Genomic DNA, 25,104 nt, shown 5'->3' with positions numbered 1-25,104 from the left:
GCTGAGCTCATATGGATTTCCCACTGAATTGTGTATGGTATGTATGGAGAAACTGGAAAGAAAACAAGAGAGTTCATGGAGTATCACCCAGCTCTCATAAACATTGTGAGACACATAAAATTTCCAAACCGCTTCCTTGTTCATTTCAGTTCTGAATGTCCCACTCACCTAGTTGTGCTGTTATCAATTCACATTTAACACCAATAATTCTGATTTGCATTGTACGTGCAAAAAGAGAATGCTCCAAGTCATGAGGGTTAACAACAGCAAGAAGTTAATTAGGGATTAGATATGGCTTGCTTGAAAAAGAGCCCTAATTGCAATTGAAATCTTGATAAATAGCAACGTTTTTTAAAATAAAAAATGTGGGAAACACTCAGCAGGTCAAACAGCATCGGTGGAAAGAGAAACAAAGTTTAAGTTTCAGATCAGAGGCACATCCATCTTGTAACATATTTTTGGTGATATTGCCTGAACCACTAAGTTTTTCCAATACTTTTTTTTAATTTCAGAATTCTAGCATCTGCAGCTTATAATGATCAACGATGTATTTAAGTATCAAATGAATGAAAATAGTAATTATTTGCTGAAGCTCAGGCTGGTTTGTTTATTTTAAAACCCTACATCACCTACTGTGAATTCAACCCAGGTTTTAAAATTAATCTTCTCAGCTTTAACTTCTCCAGACATAGTCACAAGACTATTTGATTGGTATTTTTAAGTTCATTCACTATTCTGGTATTTGATAGTACAGCTTCATCCTTGATAGTTGCTGTGGTTAGAATTATTGTTTTATATTTTCAGAATAATATAATTTAAATTTACTTCATGTTGTATAATTTCTCGCCATATAAATCAGTGCAGATTAAGCAAGAATCTATTGTCTTAATGTTTTTTTGAAACACCACTAACATCATTTGTTAATTTTTCACTAATAATGTGCAACTTATTGAAAGGTTCAAGCATTTGAAAGAGGTTTCATAATTGAAGAAGCAATAATAATGATAGAAAGAAAAAACAAATTGAAAAGGACACCAACTAGCTAAGAAGTAATAGTTTCATGGAATCAGCTACTACTTAGTTACATTGTTCAGTACATTGGCAGTAATTGCACTGCATGCTCAAATATTTATTAATATCTATTGATTTAGTGGTAGCATTTCAGCTCATTCAGAATGACAATTGAAAAACTAATGCAAGGGAAGGCAGCAACATAGTGAGAAAATCAGAAACGAAGATTCAGCCTCATTATTAATGCTATTGTCTCTTGATCAATTCAAGTTTTTTTTTTGTAATTATATCATAGATCAAGTATTTGGCTGCCACATAGATATACTGTGCAAGCGTGAAGGAACCACAGTTCCAAAATTTGTGAAAATCTGCATTGAGGCTGTCGAAAAAAGAGGTGGGTGTCAATTTATGAATGTTTGTTTGCAACTTTCAACAGGATCGTCATTGATACCACTATCAAAAAAACATAAAGCATAAGGTTACTTGTGATATAGAAAATACTATTTAGGAGAAGCTTTGATTCATTTCTCCGCAATCTGTTCTAGTCACTTAAATCCTTTTTGCTGTACTAAGATTCAGGACCTTTTCCAAAGTGAATGATAGGGAGCGAGCAATGATATGATGACAGTTTATATGAAGTATAAACATTTGTCCACAATAGACAAAGACCAGGCACCATTTAAATGTTCAACAACACTTTAACTCACTAAATCCCACTGGGCTGCTGGATGATTGGGAGATGGGCATTAGCTTTTCTGGCACTATCCTTTTGCTCATCTGCCTGTGAATTCTAACTTGTCAATAACAATATCTTCAAAATATTTCATTAAAAGTTTTAACCAAGCTCTGTTAATAATTTTCCAATGGTTCAATCTGGCAACTGTACTTCATCACAATCACTTTATGTCAGCAAATGGCACGGTGAGTACCACTGCTCAGCGCTGCTTCTGAATCAGTTCATGAGACGGAAATAAAATATTACGTGCATAATAATTTTCTGAGGTGAATCAGAGATTCACATTAGATGATAGGAATAGCAAAGCCAGGATATGGAAGATTTATTCTTGCACATATCCTTGGAAGTAGCTGTAAACTGTTTATAGACAATTTTTTTTTGTGAATCACCATTCAGGGAAATGTGCTGACTACAAAGAATCGTGTACATTAACAGTATTGCATTATCTACTCATCCTATAGTGTACTACAATCTGAAAGTGGTACACAAGATTCTACATGAATTAAACCTGTAGATAGTGTTGTGAGGAAGCCATTCATGGGAGTTTAAGAGAGCCAAATGATTCCCTTACTAATTATTTATTGAGCTCATAAAAGATAAAGGTCAGAAACTCCTTTAGGTCCATTTTCCCTCTCAAATTATCCAAACTTTACTGTGCCTCAAATAAATCTGTTTCAGCTCTAGACAACTCCAAGCCCAATTTCAAATTTGAAAAACTACCAATAATTAACTTTTGAAACTTCTTCACAATTTTCTTTTGTAATTCTGTTCTTTCAGAAGGCAGAGAGTACTCAGATGTAATATATATTTTAAACTAGAACAATAGAACAAACAGCACAAAAAAAGCCCTTCAGCTCTTCTAGTCTGTTGAAATATATTTCTGCCTCGTCCAAATGACCTGCACCCAGATTATATCCCTCTATACTTCTTCCATCTATGTATCTATTCACATTTGTCTTAATTGTAAAAAATAAGCCTGAATGTACCAATTTAGCTGATAATTTGTTCCAAACTCCCACCACTCTCTATTTTTTTTTAAATTTAGACATACAGCATGGTAACAGGCACACAGGCCTAAGCTGCCCAATTACACCTAATTTACCAACACCACTGGTTCATTTTAACTGGTGGGAAGAAACTGGAGCACCTGGAGGGAGTCCATGAAGACACAGGGAGTACATACAAACACCTTGCAAACAGCGCTGGATTCAAACACTGGTCACTGGCACCGTCAGAGCATTGTGCTTACCTCTATGCTAACCATGCCACTCCCTGCATGAAGAAGATCCCCCTAATGTTCCCTTTAAATCTTTCCCTTTTCACCCTTAACCCATGTCCTCTAGCGTTTATCTCACCTAACCTCAGTGGAAAAAGTTAGCTTGCATTTACTCTATTGATCTAACATCCAAGGACCAGAATATATGGGGATCGGATAGGAAAAAAGAACTTGAACTGCAGCATTAACCATGACATGGAATAATGGGGTAAGCCTGAAGAGTTTTATGGCCCACTCGCATATCTACTCCTTGTGTCTTTTCCTGTTCTAGTAGACACCAATTTGGAAGATTCAGTATAGTCAGAACAATATCCATATTAACAAGAAAAACATCAGAGATGATAGGTCATAGGAGACTTACAGTCCTTTAATTTATCCCAAATATCACATGGAAATTAAATAAAAAAGGCCCTTTCACCCACAAGCCCATGCTACCCAATTACACCCAATCGACCTACAACCCCTGGTACATTTTGAACGGCGGGAGAAAACCAGAGTAGCCGGATGAACCCCAAGTAGACAAGGAGAATGTACAAACTCCTTACAGAGAGTGTGGGATTTAAACCCTGGTCCCAGTAGCTGGCACTGTAACTGCCTTGTGCTAACCGCTAGGCTAACCATGCTGCCTAGGCTTGGGACTGAGTGAAAAATAAAACGTGAACAATATAATTTAGTTTTTCATTATCGGTTTGATGATATGTCAGTACGCACTTTTGGGTTAGACCAGCTTCACTCTATGATTTGAAAACACTTTGCAGACTAACACGTGAACTAAATTGATTTTTTTAAAAATCGGGCAACAACTGTGAAGGCGGAGAAAGAGTTAAGACATCCAATGGAAAGGAGTGAAGTTATATTTCAAGTGCAGAGTTGCTTTCTAATGACATCGTCAAAGGTAAATGCTATTTTTACCATCTGACTTTCAGTAAATGCTGGTGGCACCAAGAATCCTGGTGCTAATTAAAATTGGCCCACTATGTTTCATTGTCAATATGAAATCTTTCAAATGAGATATGAAAACAAGACTGTGAGGATGAGAGCAATCCTAAGGAATTGATTTTTAAAAAATCAATATTTTTTTAATTGTCATTCACACAAAATATACAAAATTTGTTTTTATGGGGATAAGGCTGGAAAGGGGTACTGATGGTAGTGATCAGCCATGATCTGTAAAATGGTGGTGCTGGCTCGACGGGCTGAAGGGCCTACTCCAGCTCCTATTGTCTATTGTCTATTGTCTATTGTGTCCAGTAAAGGCACACAAAAAGACACCATTAATCTTGCACCACTATGAAGACAAAAAATAAACAAAAGAGAGTCCTTTCAGAAACAAGTGTCCATGATCCTGCCACCTCCTCTGATGCCACCACCTCCTACACTCCCATAATCTCTGTAGGTGCACTGTCCGGTCCAGCAGTGAACCCAGGTTTGAGGTATTGAAGTCACTTTCCTCACCCACTGGTTCAGAACCCTCGAAGCTCCAGGGGGTTCTGCTTTCTATTGGCACCTTCACAATTCCCAGTTCTCATACTTGCTTCCCAGAAGCCTGTTGCCACAACCCATGACCTAATGTGAGGTCTTCAGTCCTGAAGCTCCCACACTGGTCTGCTGCTCTTGCAGACTTTTCCTTCTCACAACGGGTGTTCTCCTGCTGATTTGCTGGTTCTATGAAGCCTGCATCACGTAGTCTTGGCTACCCACGGGAGGTGCTGCCATTTTGCTCATTAACCTCTGTGGGTCTTAACTGCTACCAGGCCCTGGTCTACAGGTAGTTTAAACTTGCATGGGACCATTGAGCGGAACAGCCAGGCAGTAGGATCCTATTAAGAAGCACTGAAAGATGCATCTCCACTCCTCTTAGTCTGTATCAGCGACAGCACTTCATTTAGAGCAGCAGAAGCAGCACCACCACCTCGATAGGTTCTCACCATCCATCAAAACCAGTGCATTCTCATATCCTGTATTCATGACGAAAAGCAGATTAAATTGTCACTTGATTCATTTGATCTTTTAAGGACCTTGCTACTGCATTTACTTTCATAACAGCACTTCAATAATAATTCCTTGGCTGTGAAGACTTTTAATGTGTGCTAAGAATCTGAAGACCAGTTAGTTCATCGATTATTTCCTTTTGATATTGTGGATGCTGTGAAATGCACAACACGTTTATTTTATTATACAGACACTTGCAGATGATGTGATACCAGGTGGATGGTTTGCTCATCTACAGTCCTCTGCTTCATAAATAAACATGAGGCATTAGTTAACAAAATAACAATGGCTTTGCAATTTGTACATTATCTTGATGTACAAATCTTCTCACTTAATTTTACTGTGGGGCTAAGTAAAGGATGAAAATAAACAAAATAAAAAGGCCACCATCCAAAAGCGAAGGAGAGAATCAAAACTTGGTTCAAAAGACATATTTAAGACAGTTTTCAAAGATAGAGAAATGGACCAGTTTAGTAAAGAATTGTAAAGACTAAAATTAAGGGATATATTTTGACTTTGCACTTTTTAAAACAGATCAGAATTGAATTAATCTTTAAGAGGACACATTACAGAACACATTTACAAGGACAATGGAGGGAATGGATGTTTTAGGATGAAGTGCCTGTTTTCTGTGATATTTTTGAACATCTGAGGATATATTTACCAGGGTAATACTCTTAGAATTGTGCCACACTCAGCAGGAGTATAATATGTAAACTCAGGCATAGAATCTTATGCATTTAGCACACATACGTTTGAGAGTAATTCAACAAACATTTTTATCCATGATGAGATTTTTTGTCCAGGCACCACTGAAATGTCATCTTCTTCCAGAGCTGAGGCTTCCTACTTACCATTGTTAACAAAGTTCTTGACCATAGATCATCTGTTTCCCTGTTCCTCTGTTCACCTCCTCTCCTCGCAGGCAGAATAAGATCAAGTGTTCCCCTGTTCTTGCATTCCACCTCATTAGCCTTTGCTTTTAGCACCTTCAAAGAGATTTCATCACCAGAGACATCTCCATCACTTTTCACTCTTCCTCCTTCTGCATTAGATGGGGGAATTCCCTATGAGACTTCTTGGTGTCGGGTTCCCTGCTCAACATCCACCTCCTCACCACTACACCTCCCCTGATTCCTCCCCCACCCCCACCCCTTCAATATGGCACTTACCCTTGCAATTGGAAGCTTAACAACACTTGTCTGTTCACTCACCTCTTCCCTGCTCACAATCCATGAACTAAAATAACCTTTCCAGATGAAGGCATAGGTGCTTTCACACTGCCCCTGAAAGCTGGTATTTAATCACCTTTTTTACCATTTCACTTACCTGTGTGAACATGACCAACATGGCATGGGTGCCATTTTTATCCCGGTACTTACCTGCCGAGGTAGGTAGTATCAGATCTGATGCATTTCACATCAGTTCCTGTGTAAAAGGCTTACCCACCTTCCCAGGATGTTGAAGCTGTAATGCTACAAGTCCCACTTCCTTCTGCACTAGGATGCCAGGTTCCTACGTAAAAGGTGGCAGTGAACCAGATTTTCTTGGTATAGTGTGAATGATCTGATCTGACCTGACCCAGCTTTAAACACAGGTCATTGGCACACCAATTTATTGTAGATTGCATTTGGCATTCACAATGTGATCTCTTTTCCACTGGATATACCAAATCCAGATTGGGTGACTGCTTTGCATACCATCTGTGTACTGTACTCAGGAGCGATCCTATTCCTCACCTCTTTAATCTCCATCCCACTCCCTCTTTGTCTCATCAGTCTGAGCTCTCAATAAATGTAACAATATGGCCCAATTGAGGATATTCCTTCCAGGCATGGTGTATCCTTCTGAACTTGATATTTAATTTGGCTCATTTCCTCATCTTGTTTGCTTTGACCTTTTCTTATTTTTTTTTTCCCTTAGAAAGTGGAAAATCTGCCCAGAGTGACCTGGGGGAACATCTTCCTGTTTTTTTTTTAGTTTTGCACACCTATATGCTTTGGTCTATGTTCCCATTTTGCAAATCCTCCCATTCATTCATTGACCCGGTAAATTTGTTTGGTGCTTATGCCCACAGTCCACTTGGTTTCAGAGATGTTGCACTCCCCCAATCACATTGCATCATAACATGTTCTCTTTGTCTCCTTCCCATTTGTGAAGAAGAGTCTTCTATCTGAAACAGTGCCTCTGATTGTCTTCCCCAAAGTGTGATCTGACCTGCTGAGTATTTCTTGCATTTCTCGGTTTTATTATTACTGTGAATTTATACTTTAATATACTTTGAATTTATGCTTTAATGTTCTGTCTGGTCTTGACCATCTTTTGTAAGCACTACCATTTGCACTATGAATTTTTGTGGCTCAGGGAGAACATTTGCCACAGTAAGGACTGGAAATATCTTTAATATATCAAGTTCTTAATCATGTGTAGGGCCCTTTGACCATTGTGACTTTTTGGAACTAACTCTACTCTGGCTCTCAAAAGCTCAGTGGGGCATTTATCAAAACACTTTTGGGTCAGAATTCAAAAGGCTCATCTCTGTATGCAATTACAAATGCTTCATTTTCAGTTCCTTGCACTGGCTTTATGAAATTATAATGAGAATGTCACGGATCTGGTATTCTCACCAAGTCTGGAAAAACTTGAGCATGAATCAGAAGTTATGAATGGAGTTTTTTGGTCCATTTCAAAAATGTATGCATTCTCAAACTTCCTTTGCAGCACCAGGATGTAGAGGCCATTTGTTTTTAACTGCAATCCTTCAACAGGAAAATATTTGTTACTGCGGAAGCATCTTTTTTCTGCAAATTGAAATTGACCCGATAAACATAATTTTCATGGGAAAAAGCTTTAAAAAAAATTGAGACAAAAGGGTTTTTTTTTCTCATACCAATGCACAAAGTTTGCTTTGGAAGGCATTAAATACAATACATCTGAATAGGATGAATTTACAAAAAAGCCAAAAAGGTATCTTTGTTTCTTAATGGTCTTAGAAATAAGTTGAGTTTAACTTTAGATCATTGCTAACAGCCCTATGAAATTAAGTAAGCATTTGGAATTGACATTCACCAAAGAATACTTCTCTTATGCTGAGGCATTGTAATGAAAAGAATAAAAAATAAAAATGAAAGAAGTTAAAAGCAGCAACCATGTTCAATCAATATTCTGATAAATTTCATAAAGCAGTAAGGTATCCACATTCTTAGTGGCAAATTATACTTGCTTGTTTTCTTTAATGACTTAAACAAATCTTCCGTCTTCTTCTTTGGCTTGGCTTGACGGACAAAGATTTATGGAGGGGTAATGTCCACGTCAGCTGCAGGCTCGTTTGTGGCTGACAAGTCCGATGCGGGACAGGCAGACACGGTTGCAGCGGTTGCAAGCGAAAATTGGTGGGTTGTGGTTGGGTGTTGGGTTTTTCCTCCTTTGTCTTTTGATAGTGAGGTGGGCTCTACGGTCTTCTTCCAAGGAGATTGCTGCCCGCCGAACTGTGAGGCGCCAAGATGCACAAATATTATTTTTATAAACCTATATAAAGTTGTAAACCTCGCAAGTTTTTTTTTTACAATGATAAGAGTAGAATACTGTTTCCAAATATCTGTATCACCACTGCTCAAGTAGAGAAGGGAAATATCCAATTTTGTTTTTACTTTCAATGAACAGACAAGGTCAAATTTGCTGTAGTGTAAGGAATCATAGAAACATAGAAGATAGGAGCAGGAGTAGGTCATTCGGCCCTTCGAGCCTGCTCCGCCATTCAACGAGATCATGGCTGATCTTAAAGTTCAGTACCCCGTCCCCGCCTTCTCTCCGTAGCCTTTAATAGAAACATAGAAGATAGGAGCAGGAGTAGGTCATTCGGCCCTTCGAGCCTGCTCCGCCATTCAACGAGATCATGGCTGATCTTAAAGTTCAGTACCCCGTCCCCGCCTTCTCTCCGTAGCCTTTAATAGAAACATAGAAGATAGGAGCAGGAGTAGGTCATTCGACCCTTCGAGCCTGCTCCGCCATTCAACGAGATCATGGCTGATCTTAAAGTTCAGTACCCCGTCCCCGCCTTCTCTCCGTAACCTTTAATAGAAACATAGAAGATAGGAGCAGGATTAGGTCATTCGACCCTTCGAGCCTGCTCCGCCATTCAACGAGATCATGGCTGATCTTAAAGTTCAGTACCCCGTCCCCGCCTTCTCTCCGTAACCTTTAATAGAAACATAGAAGATAGGAGCAGGAGTAGGTCATTCGGCCCTTCGAGCCTGCTCCGCCATTCAACGAGATCATGGCTGATCTTAAAGTTCAGTACCCCGTCCCCGCCTTCTCTCCGTAACCTTTAATAGAAACATAGAAGATAGGAGCAGGAGTAGGTCATTCGACCCTTCGAGCCTGCTCCGCCATTCAACGAGATCATGGCTGATCTTAAAGTTCAGTACCCCGTCCCCGCCTTCTCTCCGTAACCTTTAATAGAAACATAGAAGATAGGAGCAGGAGTAGGTCATTCGACCCTTCGAGCCTGCTCCGCCATTCAACGAGATCATGGCTGATCTTAAAGTTCAGTACCCCGTCCCCGCCTTCTCTCCGTAACCTTTAATAGAAACATAGAAGATAGGAGCAGGAGTAGGTCATTCGGCCCTTCGAGCCTGCTCCGCCATTCAACGAGATCATGGCTGATCTTAAAGTTCAGTACCCCGTCCCCGCCTTCTCTCCGTAACCTTTAATACCCTTATACTGAAGAATCACAGAAACAACCTCAGAAAAACAGGTTTTTCAAACTGTTTTCAGAATTATCATACATGGACCCAAAACATGGCCACTTCAATAATTTCACACTAATTGCTTTAATATTAAATGAATTTTACTTTTGAGCTCAGATATTCTGAACTCGGCATATTTATAACATTTAACAAACAGATTATTTTGTGAATCCAGAAAAGAACAATCAGTATTTATTTTTGTTCCAATCTCACACCCTCTCTCTATCTTCCCCAGAAAGATGAATATTAAATATGAATTTTGGTTTTGGCTTAATTTTGTAGCATTAATAATCTTTAATTTAAACCAGTTTCCATTTAGATTTCCTGTAGTAGCATTTCATAGGAAAGTGAGATCATTTATGGTCTAAGTGAATTACAATCTGTAACATTTTTACTGTATTGTTAAGATTTTAAAATATTCACTATCTGTAGGATAAGTTTTGTCTCCAGTGGAATTTTGCACCTGGAATTAATTACATGAGATATTCAATGTAATGGTGATTTTTTTTTTTAAATCAACATTTTGTTGATCATCTGAAGAAAAAAATTAAAATGCATGTTTATATCATTTACTTTTTCCATGAGTTAAAAGTTCAGATTAAAAAATTGTAGTGTGAGTATTGAATCATCTGGGTCACTTTATGCTGTGTTATAAATGACCCTACATTTTCTGGAACTCATACTATGTACTGATCCTCCCAGAAAGGTCCAAATTAAACTTGACATTTAAAGCATTTCCTAATGTTTTCCCAAAAGGGTCAATGAACTGGAATTTAAAAGAGTTCTCGTTGTAAAAAGTTCATCTTATTTTACTTCCAACAGCATTCTCTCTAAACTAGGGCAGTTAATAAAACAATTTTGTGTTCTAATTTGTCTTGTCAGTGCTCTCTTTATATTTCATAATGGAAGAAATGGGTGATTTGGAATATTCCCATGAAAATGTCCAGATAAAAATAACATGAAAGGAAAGGGGGCAAATCTTGTGCCATTGGGTAAAACACTAGTTAGGCCACAGCTGGACTTCTCTCTGTAGTTTTGGTCACTGAACAATAAAAATGATGTGATTTATCAGGATCTTGCCAAATATAGAATGTTTCAGCCACGTGGAGAATTTGGCCAAGCTGGGTGTGTTTTACTTAGAGTGCAGAAAGTTGAGGGTAGCATTTATGAGGTATAGGAAATTATGAGGGGTTTAGATAGAGTAGATGGAAAGAAACGTTCCTCCTTACCAGAGCTGTTAGCTAAAGAGGGTTGAGGTGGATTATTTTGCAAAGGATGGATGAATACTAGATCAAAACTGCTTACAAATTCATAAATGTATTAAGTATTTAGGCAAACACTTGAAATATGTACAGCCTGTTAACTGTGACGTGACCCAGTACACAAGATGGCCAATGAACACAGCGACCGTGCAGACCCTGCGGGGGCCAATGAACTTTGTCCCATGTGACAACCCACATAAAGAGAATCAACAAGCCACAGTGGGAATGCTGACCAATCCAACATCACTTCTATCGTCAGCAGTGGTGAGAAAATATAAGCAGAACAGCCAGTGCAATAATCGGTCTTCGACTTCTTGGGTATGTGTATTTCTTTCCACAATTTTTGGTAGCATGCGTTGGTGACCGCAGCAGGTCAAACCACCAGTTGGACCTGAAGATGATGGACCAAGTAGCTCTTCACATGGTTTTGTTGAAGCTGTCAATGTTCTGGGTGTCACAGCCACACATGTGGTTCAAACAGGCTGAGGCCCAGTTCCACCTCCAGCAGATTACCGCTGATGACATACGTTACTACTACGTGGTGAGCTCGCTCGACCAGGACATGGCAGCATGGGTCATCAATTTCCTGTGGCAGCCTCTGAAGCAAGGGAAATACAATAACCTCAAGGAGCTATTAATCCACACTTTTGGGATCTCATGGCATGAGGGTGCTGCCTCAGTGTTGCATATGGTCAGACTGGGGATAGGGCCCCATCCACCCTCAGGAGTGAGATGCACACCCTTGCTGAGGGACACAGGCCTTGCCTGTTCTTCGAGCAGATTTTCCTGGAGCAGGTGCCCAAGGATATCCAACTCTTGCTTGCCAATGAGAACTAAAGTGACCCCAGGAAAGTTGCAGTCCGGGTGGACATACTCTGGAGAGCGAAGAAAGAAAATGGCACCTCAGTGTAGCAGGTCACAAGGCCCCGGACACTGCCGGCAACAAGACCACAGGAAGCGGAGGGGCAAGTGGAGCCCCCTACCCAACAGTACTGTTACTATCACCAACGATGGGGTTCAGGGACCCATTGATACCGCCCATCATGCGTGTTTCAGGGAAACACCATGGACAACAATCGTTAATGGCTGTGGTGGTTGGCCAATGTGACAGCCTCCTGCCAGTGGCACAATTGTTCCTGGGAGCAGACATCTTGTGAGCCCATTTCCTGCTGGTGGACTTTAAAGGGCGATGATTGGGAAAAGGCAAGCTATCTACCCCCCACCTCGACTCCATTGCTTTGTCTAGCAATGCATTTACACAGATCCTAGCCAAGTTCCCTTCTATCGTGGAGCCACAGTTTTCCTCTGCTGAACCGAAGAACAGGGTAAGGCACCACATTCTCACCGATGGCTCCCCGCTCAACACCAGGGTGCATCGCCTTCTCCCCGAGAAGATCACCCTCACCAAAGAAGAGTTTTTTTTTTAATGGAAGAGCTGGGGATAATGCGGCATTCCAACAGCCACTGGGACATGGTACCAAAGGCAGCAGGAGGGTGAAGGCTATGTGGTGACTATCACCACATCAATGAGGCAGTCACACCAGCCAGATATCCTGTGCCCCATAGCCAAGACTTTAGCGCTAATTTACAAGGGGCTTGGGCTTTTTAAAGGTCGACCTCATCAGGGGCTAACCCAGTCCATCCTAATGACATCCCAAAAACTGCCATCATAATCCCTTTTGGACTTTTCAAGTTTCTGAGAATTCCCTTCGGAGCTCAGACCTTCCAGAGACAGATGGATCAGATGGGCCTGGATATCACACTCGTGTTCATTTGGATGATATTCTCATCGCCACCCACAATTACACAGAGCACGCAGCCCATCTAAGGCAACTGTGCACCCAACTGCAGGAATTTGGACTAATTATAAACCCTGCTAAGTGCCAGTTCAGCCTGGAAATGATCGACTTCTTGCGACATCAAATCAACAGGCACAGAGCAAATCCCCTGCCTGAAAAGATAGAGGCTGTTTGCCGCTTGGCCAAGCCCCACATAATGAAGGTATTGCAAGAATTTTCCTGTTGGATTAATTTTTATCACCAGTTCATACCTGCAGTGGCCCAAATCATTCGCCCCCCTTTTCACACTCATGGCAGGGAAAGATAAAGACATTACCTGGGACAATGAGGCCTCAGAGGTATTCCAAAAAGACAAGGATGCACTGGTCAACGCTACCCTTCTGGTACACCGCAGGCCAGAAGCACCAACTTCTATCATGGTAAATGCCTCCAGCACAGTGGTAGGAGGCATACTGGAGAAATTCATCGAAGGGCAATGGCAGCCTCTGGCCTTCTTTAGCAGGCACCTCCAGCCTCTTGAACATAAATGCAGCTCCTTTGTTTGGAAGTCAGGCACTTACAGTATTTTTGGGAAGCCAGACAATTCAGGGTCTTCACGGACCATAAACCATTAACCTTTGCCTTCCATTAAGTGTCAGACCCATGGTCAGCCAGGCAGCAATGATACCTCACATGTGTTTCTGAATTCACCATAGACATTCAACACTTTGCAGGTAAAACCAGTGTGGTGGCCAATGCACCGCCCTGCCCGCGATTGTGTCCATCCAGGTCTTGTCCCAGGGAATAGACTATTCAGCCCTAGCCACGGCAAAGCAGGAAGACCCTGAGATCCTGGCATACAGGACAGCAGTTTCCAGCAGGCTCAGGCTGGAGCATGTCAACATTGGCCCTGATAACCAGAAGTTCCTCTGCGATGTCTCTACCAGCAAACACCGCCCCATTGTGCTGGCAGCATGGAGATGAAAGACCTTCAATGTGGTGCACAACTTGGCACACCTAGCCATCAGAACTTCTGTCAAAATGGTGGCCAGTAGGTTTGTCTGGCACAGCCTCCGAAAACAGGTCAGTCAGTGAGCCAAGACTTGCACCCTCTGCCAGATGTCCAAAGTTCAGACACATGGAGACTGTGGAGGGGGTTAGAGTACCTAGTCTTTCCCTCAGCTTTGTCAATGAGTCCAACCAGTCCTCTAGGTCCCTGGTGGTGGCCAAGAATTCCCCCCCGTATCACCAATGGCTGTTTCTTTTGGTGCGGTGCATATTTCCAGGAGAACCTCTAACCCCTCCATGGCCTCTGCTGCACAACCAGGCTGAGAACTCTCTCTCCAAAAATTTAGAGACCAGTGAGTACATTTTTGTTCATTCAGAGGGCACACTGGACACCTCTGCAATGGCCATACGAGTGGCCATACAAAGTAATCTGACAAAACAGGTTGACATGTGTGCTGGATATCAGCGGTAAGAAATGAACTATCATTATCAACCATCTCAAGCTACCACATCTGGACATTAGTCAACTGGTCTCCACTCAGCCCCCGTGACGCAGAGATAGACCATAGAAAGTGGTGAACAGTGCTCCAATTACTGGTCTGCGGGGCGATGGGAATCGTGGCCTGCTAATTGGGATGCAACCTGGTACACAAAATGGCTGACAAATGTGGCAACTGTGCAGAATCCACTGGAGCCAACGACCTTCATCCCAGGTGACAATCTGCATGGCGGGAAACAATGAGCAACAGTGGAAATGCTGATCAATCTGAGGCTGGCGCTGCTGTGTCGTCACTCTTGTTGTCAGCAGCAGGGAGAAAATATAAGCAGAGCAGCCAGTGCAATTAATCAGTTTTCGACTTGGACTTCTTGGGTGTGTGTCATTCTTTCCACACTTTGCAGTAATGAGCACGCTACAAATGTCACAGCGAAGAAGGCCATGTGTGCTTGAAAAAGGGACTATTGTTGAAGGGTAATTGGTAACCAACATAGAGATTATGATTGATATGTCTAGTTCTGTATTTTAATACTCTATGATACCTTAATCTACTTTGCAATTCTCTTTATGTTGTACCATCACTGATAAATATTTTACACAATGCTCTATTTGACCAGTGACATAAGTAGCCAATAGACATTAATCAGAGAAGCATTGAAATCTTATTTTTGGTGAAATGTCTAATGATTAAAACCACAATATCAGCCATATCATTCCATGTCCTCCTTCACAAGTTATCTATTTTTTCAGGGTAGTGAAAAAATGTTTGTAAGGACATGGGTGTGATGCAAAGAGGTCTTATCCAAAACTTGACTTTTTAGGGCTGCCCTGAAATTGGAGGGAGGAGTGTGGGCTTGTAATATTAGCATGAAATGTCTGAGAAGAGCAATATTTTAAGATGTTCTGAACAGGGAAGATTACAGGTTATTTTTGTTGGATTAAACACTGGAAACCTTTAAACATATCGTGGAACCTCCAGTCACTGCCAGTTGAATCCTAGAAAGTATAAATATTGGGAAAGATTGCTTCAGTTTTGGGAATATTACAAGCTAGTTCCAGCATTAGCAATAGAATTGAAGGGGTGACAGTGTCAAGCCTGAGTGTTTACTAATGTCATAAGATGCCTAAATTAGAAGGTATACACTTAGAGGGGAATCACATAAAATGCATCGAAAAAAGGAGCAGGAGAAAGCCCCTTAATATAATCATGGTTAATCCTACAGCTTCAATACACTGTTCAGAGGTTTTAAAGGGATAGAGGAAGATTTTTCACCAAGAAACATGTTGGAATCTGGAACACATTACCTGAAGTGTTGGTGGAGATAAAGAGAGGTAAAAAGACTTGCAACATTTAACAAATAATTAGTGGACACAATAGCCTCCAAGGTTATGGATTCATACTGGTAAATGGGATTGGTACAGATAGGAATTCAATGGTCAACATGGATTTTCGATGGGCTGAAGTGTCTATTTTCCTGCTGTATGGTATATGATTTAGGGCTGTCTTAGTCCTGTAGTCACCAATATTATACTCTAGTTATAAAAGTAGAAAATGCTCTTCGCATTCAATAGATCAGACAACATCTGTGGAATGGCAAATAGAGTTAACACTCTAACAGGACATGGAGAATATGGAAAAAAAATGGATTTTAAGTTGCAGAGAGAATTGGAGAGGGAAAGATGGAACAAATAGAGAATTATAGTAAGTTGATGTCAGAGTTGCTGATGTAATTCTACTATTTGCCAAGGCATCCTGACAAAAGTGACCCTGCCTAAAATGATTACTGTCCATTCCTTTCCATGAAAACTGCTTAATCTGCTGAGCACCTCCACCTTCTCACTGTTTGTTAGAATAAAACTCTCCATGTCTCTCCTTCCACCCCACCAACCTTTGCACCTAATGGATCACATTTCACAATTTCTGCCCCCTTCAATGAAATTCCGCCATAAGGCATAATCCTCCACTTTTTGCAATCTGAAGGGACTTCCCTGCATGACTCCCTGTCCACACTACCATTTTATTTCCTGGTAAAATGGAAACTCATCATCTGAGCAGATTAGGCAGAAGTGGAGGAACTAACGGAGTTAAATGAAATACTTACAAGAGACCGAATGTGAGGAACATAGCAATGTGAGTCTGTGGGTTTATAATGGTTATTGTGCACCAGCATGTTCCTTGAGGCAGAGATAGGTAAGCTTCAGAGATTACCATATGATAGGTATTTTATTGGCAGGACTGTAATTAGGATCTTGTTGGGCTTGGTCATGTAAAGCAGGGATGTTGTTCTCTCAGCTGGTGTGTCTAGAGCTAAAAATCAGAATATGGGGGTTAGACATTGCCTCAAAACTTTACAAGTATCTACCTAAGAATGCTGTGAAGAAAGCAATAGATTTACAAATAAAAATATCATCACAGAATTTGGAGAAGTAAATTTAATTAGGTGGAGGTAAAATACCTTATTGAATTATTGATGGGTGCTTGAGACAATTTGACCTTGTTCTGCCTCCATTTCCCATGGTATTATATTATCTTTTCAACACCTGTATGGGTTAGAATTCATTCTAATCAAATGTGGGATTTTTGAAGAATCATAGTTTATATTTTTTTTTCTTTAATTGATTTATTCTTCTTCATTGTAAACTGAAGAATCAGGAGGAAATTCACATTCCTCACCTTTATTCGGTAACCCCTTCTAGAAATATATTGTCAGGTGATGAGCTAATACAGGTAGTGAATTAGCTTGTTTCAGACATGGAGAGTAGTTGCTGGGAAAAAAATGGGGTTAGCTAGTATTCAAGACTTCTTTTCGAGTTGGAGACATCTTCATAAAAACCTGTGGGGACCTACTCTTGCCATTTTATTAATATTACAGCAATATTACCATTCATTACCAATCTACATGGGATGTACATTAGATTGTAATTTGCTGGGACTTTCTCTAATTTTAATTAACTGCACATTAATAAATAAAATGACATTTTCAAAAAAATTAATTGCATAAGTTAGCTTAGTTTGCCACTTGAAAATGAATGTTATATGTAAGTAGAAACAATTAATGGTAATTGCACACTTTAGCACAGATCGCTGGCTCAGCTACATTTTAAATGGTCAAAAGCACTCATTTCTACCTTAATTTGCTTTTATTCTTGTAAGAGTACAAATGTTTCAGATTAATTATTGTTAAATAATAAATGCAATAAATTGGACACTAATTGAATTGCATGACTTCATTGGCCACTGTTTGTAGTTCATTTGCTTTACACATGGAATAGAGAAAGGAAAAATAGTTTGCCTTGTATCATCCAATTCAATCTGTCCTTTGAAATAAAAACCAGTAAATTTTACAAACCTACAATGCAACCAGCAGCACTTGAAAAGAGGAAAATTAACATTTTGAATATGGAGCACTCATCTGAACAGGGAGACAAGCAAATATAATGATATCAGATTTAAGTAATAGAAGTATAAGTACATCCTCAAGCTTGCTCCAGTATTCAATAAGATCAATGCTAATCCTATGTCTCAAGTCCACTTTCCTGTCTGATCATTATTTCCTCAGATTCCCTTACCCAAAAATCTATGTCTCTCAGCCTTGAACAACTTCATGAACTGAACATTCACTGAGGTAGATTTAATGATTTGCAATCTTCTCAGTACATAGGTTTCTTCATATCTCAATCCAAATGACTGAACCTTTCCCATGTTCCCTAGTTGCAACTCCAGCCTGAGGAAACAGCCAAACAACATTTAACCAGATTGTACCTCACTGGCTTTTGTTATTAGAAGACTGACTTACGTAAAATGCAGATGCTTGGGGAGGGATTATCTGATACAATGTAATGTCACCAGCACAAAAATAAGCACTTCAACATTAAATGTAATAAAACATATCATTGTTGTAAAATATGAGCACCTGTTAAAGAATAGAAGATACAATTTATAAAATTAGTAATTGTGAAAGTCTTGTGTTTTTATTGAGTCCTTCCAGACCCTTTCAAATCAGCACTAAGCCAATCGTATCTTATCAAATATTCTTGAAAAGCAACAAATGAGGCCAAATTACACACAACAAACTCCTGTAAATAGTAATGAATTACCAAATAATTTATTTTAATCATTTTTTAGTGTTAAAAAATATTGGCTCATGCATTAATGACAATTCCTCTGTTCTATTTCTAAATGATGCAATTGAAATCATGATTTGAGAAACCTATCCAAACATTAACACCATCCCTCAACACTGTGATGGAGCTTGAGGCTCTATTTCTACCTTTAAGTCTCTGAAGTGGGACTTGACCCAGGGCCTGGTGAATCAGACATGGGATTCCTAACTACTTAGCCAGAGTAGAATGTAAATACATTGATAATTTGGTGGTCTTTGTGTTCCTGTTTGTCACCCACCTGCTGCTATATCTACATTCGCATTCCACTCTTGCCATCCAATCAACCACATTGCATCATTTGCCTTTTCTACTTCAAATGATCACCCATCATGCTCAGTCCCTGAATTCCACTCCTTCCCCTTCCCAATCTGACTCAATCTGCCCATCATCCTTAACCCTTCCTCAGTCCACCTATCCCTTCCTGGCCCTTGTATTACCCATCCCCTTTTCCTCATTATACTGGGTTTTGTTGTTCTCTGTTCTCAATCCTGATGGAGGTTCTCAGTCTGAAACATTGACGGTCCATTTCCCTCATTATATGGTGCCTGACCTGTTGAGTTGCTCCAGCAGTTTGTTTTTATGACATTTGTCTCCGCTCCATCCTCAACATCCATTGGAGCGCTTTCATCCCTAACGTCGAAGGACTCGAGATGGCAGAGATCGACAGCATCGAGTCCACGCTGCTGAAGATCCAGCTGCGCTGGGTGGGTCACGTCTCCAGAATGGAGGTCCATCGCCTTCCCAAGATCGTGTTATATGGCGAGCTCTCCACTGGCCACCGTGACAGAGGTGCACCAAAGAAAAGGTACAAGGACTGCCTAAAGAAATCTCTTGGTGCCTGCCACATTGACCACCGCCAGTGGGCTGATATCGCCTCAAACCGTGCATCTTGGCACCTCACAGTTCGGCGGGCAGCAACCTCCTTTGAAGAAGACCGCAGAGCCCACCTCACTGACAAAAGGCAAAGGAGGAAAAACCCAACACCCAACCCCAACCCACCAATTTTCCCCTGCAGCCGCTGCAACCGTGTCTGCCTGTCCCGCATCGGACTTGTCAGCCACAAACGAGCCTGCAGCTGACGTGGACTTTTACCCCCTCCATAAAACTTCGTCTGCGAAGCCAAGCCAAAGAGAAACATTAAATAGCTTCACACTTTACCTGTAATTGTAACTTTATCGCAAAACAACTCATTTCAATAAGCACCTGAAGGAGCTTGTTTCCCTCTATGCAGATGAACATCCCATCTACTTAAATATTAATCATACATGCAAATATCTAACTCTTTCTGGAAACAGCACAAGGAATCTGCTCTCATATGTATCGGTGATTATGGGTAATCATAGCTGCAACTTTCTTTTATGTTGCTAAAGTTTGGTCTGAACCGTCATGATTTTATAACACAAAAATTACACACATTACAATCCGATTGCTGCAGCTCCAATTCTATTGTATTTTCTTTATCTTAAACCTGTCTCTTATAATTCTGTGAAACAGTCTTTATTCTTCCTATGCATACTTACAGGTCAGAAAGTGGTTTCTCCCCTGTTTTTTTTTTAGATTTGATTTGAATTTTGCCCATAAGAGATGGAATTGTGAAGTGTCATTTCCTTTCCAGAAGACATATTTGGAAATAAAAAGAAACAATGAGATACAGTCTTGAAGTTGCAGGAATCTTATTTTCTTCATACTGAAATCTTGATCCAAGCATGAATATAATTGATCTTGATTGGACTATTGCTATTGTATGCTCCATTTTTAAAAGCAATTAAGTGGGTAGTTTGTTTTTTTCTGTGTCTTTATTTAGATATACACATACCGCACAAGACTTCAAAATCATTAGCTGTAAAACTAAGGGTGAGCTGTACACCCTTCTAGCTGGCTGTTTCTATAACACATCCATCTCTGCCTGATCAACATATCTACTGATTTCCTTTGTGTCCAAAATCACAATCAATATCAAACTGAATTGCATTCAGTAACTCAGTCATCCACAGCCCTGGAAGATAGAGAATTCTGAAGATTTACAACCATCTGTGTAAAGAAATAGTTCTCATCTCAGTCCTAATTAGCCACCCCCTTAGCATGAGACTATGCCTGAAACAATATATCAACACCAATTGAAAGTGGAGTTCTGCTGGAAATAAAATACAGTATAATGTAGAATGTATCCAAGAAATACATGATTTCTGTCATTTTTTCACATTGATAATTCCTGCCTGTATCTCATTCACTTAATTTGTTAAGTCAAATTGTCACTGTTCAACTTCAGTTATTATATTTTACACAACCATACTCCATGAGTTAAAAATATTTACAATCAGCCAGCCAAAAAATGGGAAAAATACAGGAAAACACAAATACTTGTTGCATCAGGTTTGTATTGAAAATAGCATCATCAATATCTGTTATGTTTTTGTTCTTAAAGTTGACAAAGAAATAACATCAGCTGACTTTGTTGGGAAGTACATTTCACTCAAAGTAAGTTAACAGCCAGAACTGTAGTGATAGTTTGTACATCAGCAACCCATTTCCATATGTTTGAAAAAATAGAACATTTCACTGAACAGTAAATAATCGCCTAATTATTTTTCATGCCTCCTTTTGAGGAGCTTTGGTCATAAGGATATGCAGAAGAGTTCATGTTTGTGATTGATCCAAGCAAGCCACATCAGGACTCAGAAAACAACCCATCTTTAATTTAGCCCTTGGCAGGAAACTCCATTGTGTTAACCATTATTCTATCATAGACAAAGTACTATCTCCCAACTCCATTTGCCCAGCAGCTGTTGTGCTTTTGCTGTCTTTGTTTGACAGTATCCAGTGGTACTTTAAGATGTGTGTTTAAAGAAATGGGGAGGTTATTGGCTTTAAACATGTTGGCTGTATGTGTGATCAGCATTTTCCCAGGCTTTTTCATAGAGTTTGCCAGGCAAAGATCTGACCTTTGTAACAAACACTTTTCCATCATATGACTTTCACTTTGATTCTTCTCCTACTGATTCATGTCCCAAACAGTTAAGAAACCACTAAGATGATCATTAATTATCACCGTTGGGTCCTGACTTCTCCTGTGGCTTTGGAAATGTTTATTAGTTATAACAATTACATTTTTTGTCACCGATGAATTGAATTTCACAATTAGCCCAGATGATTCCAATTATTCTCTTCTGTTTGTTTCATTTTGTATATTTTATTCTTTTGCATTGAACAAACAGAGTTAGAATGCTGGGAAAAATAAATAAATCATATTTTGCGTAGAGTGCATGTTCCCTTAGACCAATTGGCAAACTTGAACATGCTTTTTTTCATTTCATACTGAAATAGATTGAGAGATTAGCTGATGCCCTGGAGCCCAATGTGTATTTACATACATGATGTAATTTCCATCTCTGGTAGACAATTTGCATGGGTATCTCTCTGGATCAGTGACCTGCATATCATGCTGTTAATCAGCTGAGGGCAGTCAAATTGTCCATGGATACTCTTGAATGTTTTCTGCATTTAAGTACAAGTCATTGCTGTTTTGTAAAGTGGCTTTTGGATCAGCAGTTCCGAATTTTGTGTCGCACAATTTCCTGTCCATTAACCTGTTTTTCCAAGAACTGATGAATTTTTTTTCAGCTCATTTATTCCCACTCTTTCAAGGATAAATGCATATATTTATATTACAAAGAAAGTGTTGTGGCACATACATGGTTTGTGGTTTCCTGTGATCTATTATCCATGATGTATATATTATATATAAAATAATATTTTTTTTTAAATAAAATTATAAAATTTTATAAAATGGGGTCATTCTGCATCAAACACAAAACATTCACATGGCATTATAGCTTTCAGATTTATTCTGAGGAAGTTTTTTTTAAATCAAACAATTATTTTAAAATCTCAGTTTTAATTCAGGATGAAAATCAGGCATTCAAGTCAAGCCAAATCAAGTCAAATCACCTTTATTTGTCATTTATATCATGCTTGCATGGTAAAGACGAGAGCATTTCTCCAGGTCCGTGAAGATTATTTACATAAAATATAAGTGAGTATAAAAGTTAAACACGTTAAAATATTAAGACATAAACAGTTAAAGGCCATAAACTCTACTCCCGAATGTTCTGGGAGTTTAGGAGTCTAATGTCTTGGGGGGGGAAGCTGTTGCCCAATCTGGACTTAAGGGCCTGAGTGCTGCAATACCTCCTGCCAGATGGCAGAAGGAAGAACAGTTTATTTGAGGGGTGTGAGGAGTCCTTCACAATGTTTATTGTCTTTCACCAGCATCAAGTTTGTAAATGTCCTTCATGGCAGAAAGAGAGCTCCCAATAATATTTTCCACTGATTTCACTATCCATTGCAGGGTCTTGCGGTCTGAGGTGCAGCTTTCAATCTAGGTGGTGATGCAGCTTCACAGGATGTCCTCTGTAGAACGTAGTAAGGATGGAGGGTAGGAGATGAATTTTCCTCAGCCTTCACGGAAAGTTGAGGCACTGCTGGTCTTTCTTGGCTTTGGAGCTTGTATTAAGGGACCATGTGAGGTTCTCCCCCAAGTGCAGTCCAAGACACTTCGTATTCTTGGTGACCTCAATGGTGGAGCCATCAATGATCAGTGGAGCATGGTCCCCCAGGACCCTCTTGAAGTCGACAACCACTTTTGTTTTTTTTTAAATCAGAGGCTGAATGGTCAATATACCTAACTGACCTTAACAGCTGAAGGGAAGGGCAATTTAACACCCATCAGCTACTTCCAATCAGATAGCCAGTAAAATGATTTCATGTGACATGTGTCTATCTCACTTGAAATAGCATAAGCAAAGGATCATACAATGGGAGTTGTCAGAGAAGACCAAAGAATCTTCTTTCTTTCTTTGGCTTGGCTTCATGAACGAAGACTTATGGAGGGGTAAAAGTCCGCGTCAGCTGCAGGCTCGTTTGTGGCTGACAAGTCCGATGCGGGACAGGCAGACACGGTTGCAGCGGTTGCAAGGGAAAATGGGTTGGTTGGGGTTGGGTGTTGGGTTTTTCCTCCTTTGTCTTTTGTCAGTGAGGTGGGCTCTGTGGTCTTCTTCAAAGGAGGTTGCTGCCCGCCGAACTGTGAGGCGCCAAGATGCACTGTTTGAGGCGATATCAACCCACTGGCAGTGGTCAATGTGGCAGGCACCAAGAGATTTCTTTAGGCAGTCCTTGTACCTCTTCTTTGGTGCACCTCTGTCTCAGTGGCCAGTGGAGAGCTCACCAAAGAATAAGCCTTGGTGTATTGACATATTGGTGGGACTGGTGTTGAGAATAGTGGATGATTCAGAAGGGACTAAATGAATGTAGCTTCCAACCGAGGGTCAAAATTTTCTGGAAGGGTACCAACTTACTTGGGCAATCTCTAGCCATAGATCTTGATTCAGTTAATTTCATCTAGTAGCTGAGCATAATTAATATGGTTTACTTTGATGGACGGCTCAAGCATCTTTAATTTTGCTCAATTAAGTACACTGTTTTACCTGCTGAGTTTCTCCAGCAATGTGTTTTTAATTCAATCACTGTGTCTGCAGACTTTAGTATTTAACTCATGATTAATATGACTGTTGGGTTCCACTCAAATAAATAAAGCTCAATCTGAATCTTCATGAACAGTTCTCAACTATTGCCAATGAGCATTTTGTCCCCTTTGTGCAGAAAACCAAATTAAAATTAAAATTAAAATTAAGATTGCAGTTGCTGGGAACCTGCAATAAAAACAAAATGCTGAAAACATGAAGCAAATCAATCTGAATCTGTGGAAAGTATTAATTTTTTCAGATCTAGGACCCTGCCTTCTGATGAACATTTAAGGCTGCAGTATGGTTAGAACTGTGTGCATTACAATATCCAAGTGGTTTTAAGTGGCCACTCAAATCTCATCAACATTTCTTTTAGGGTATCTTCAACCTTTTCAGTTAAAGTGACACAATTATTTTGCATTGTGATTATGGGATCATTCTGCATTATTCTGATATTGGTGGATTATTACCAATTGCCAAATTAAAAGAAAGGAATATTTGACAGAAATGACTGCAAGTAAACTAATTCAAGTGAGATAGACACATGCCAACGTACAAAGGCCATAAAGACAAAAACTTCTATTGCACGTTCTCACCATTATCCAGCTTACAGATCCTGTTTTCCAGCCAGTTATAGAGTTATACAACATGGAATAAGGACCTTCAGTCCAACTTATTTATGCCAACAAAGTTGTCTACCTGAGCTCTTCCTATTTGCTTGCATTTGTCCTATATCCCTCTAAACCTTTCCAATCCATATACCTGTCTAAATGTCTTTGATTGAAAACATTGAGAAGAAAAAAACATTTACAATAACCTATAGAATAAGTGAAAGTTGTGAAACATCTTAGTAAATATTTTTTTTCCAAAATAAAGAATACATAAAAACTTCTTTCGATATCAACTCTCATAAAACTCTTCAAGAGTTATGTGGTGTACCACTGGGTGAAGCATTCCTTTTAGAGGAATAACTTTTGAACTAAGTTATACCATTAAGCAAGCTCTCTGTACATTGCACCCATATGAGATCTTCAAGCTAGTTGTGGTCGCTTATAATAACTTCCACTAATAAAGCAACTTTAGCAAAAAAATGTCCCAAGATGTTTCATAG

The 25,104-nt window shown here is 39.8% G+C and overlaps 1 protein-coding gene and 1 long non-coding RNA gene across 23 annotated transcripts in view; one reads left to right on the top strand and one right to left on the bottom strand.

Moving 5' to 3' along the window:
- Positions 1 to 25,104, top strand: part of arhgap15 (Rho GTPase activating protein 15) — an 826,317-nt gene that overhangs the window by 552,636 nt on the left and 248,577 nt on the right. For 21 of the 22 annotated variants that reach the window (XR_011356680.1, XM_069935033.1, XM_069935032.1 and 18 more), the window contains one exon: positions 1,307 to 1,405. The exons of the other annotated variant lie outside the window; for it this stretch is intronic. Coding sequence is in view for 20 of the 21 variants with exons in the window: in XM_069935033.1 (XP_069791134.1) it covers positions 1,307 to 1,405 (99 nt within the window). In the remaining variant the exon portion in view is untranslated. The remainder of the gene's footprint in view (positions 1 to 1,306; positions 1,406 to 25,104) is intronic. 22 annotated transcript variants of the gene reach the window in all.
- LOC138761982 (uncharacterized) overlaps positions 16,533 to 25,104 on the bottom strand; it is a 45,477-nt gene continuing 36,905 nt past the window's right edge. The window contains exons 2-3 of the long non-coding RNA XR_011356682.1: positions 16,764 to 16,848; positions 16,533 to 16,615 (exon numbers count right to left, since the gene is read on the bottom strand). This is a non-coding gene — a long non-coding RNA (uncharacterized lncRNA). The remainder of the gene's footprint in view (positions 16,616 to 16,763; positions 16,849 to 25,104) is intronic.

This window comes from Narcine bancroftii, chromosome 4 (genome assembly GCF_036971445.1).
Source record: "Narcine bancroftii isolate sNarBan1 chromosome 4, sNarBan1.hap1, whole genome shotgun sequence".
Classification (NCBI taxonomy): Eukaryota; Metazoa; Chordata; class Chondrichthyes; order Torpediniformes; family Narcinidae; genus Narcine; species Narcine bancroftii.
This window is presented reverse-complemented; position numbering and strand designations above follow the sequence as displayed.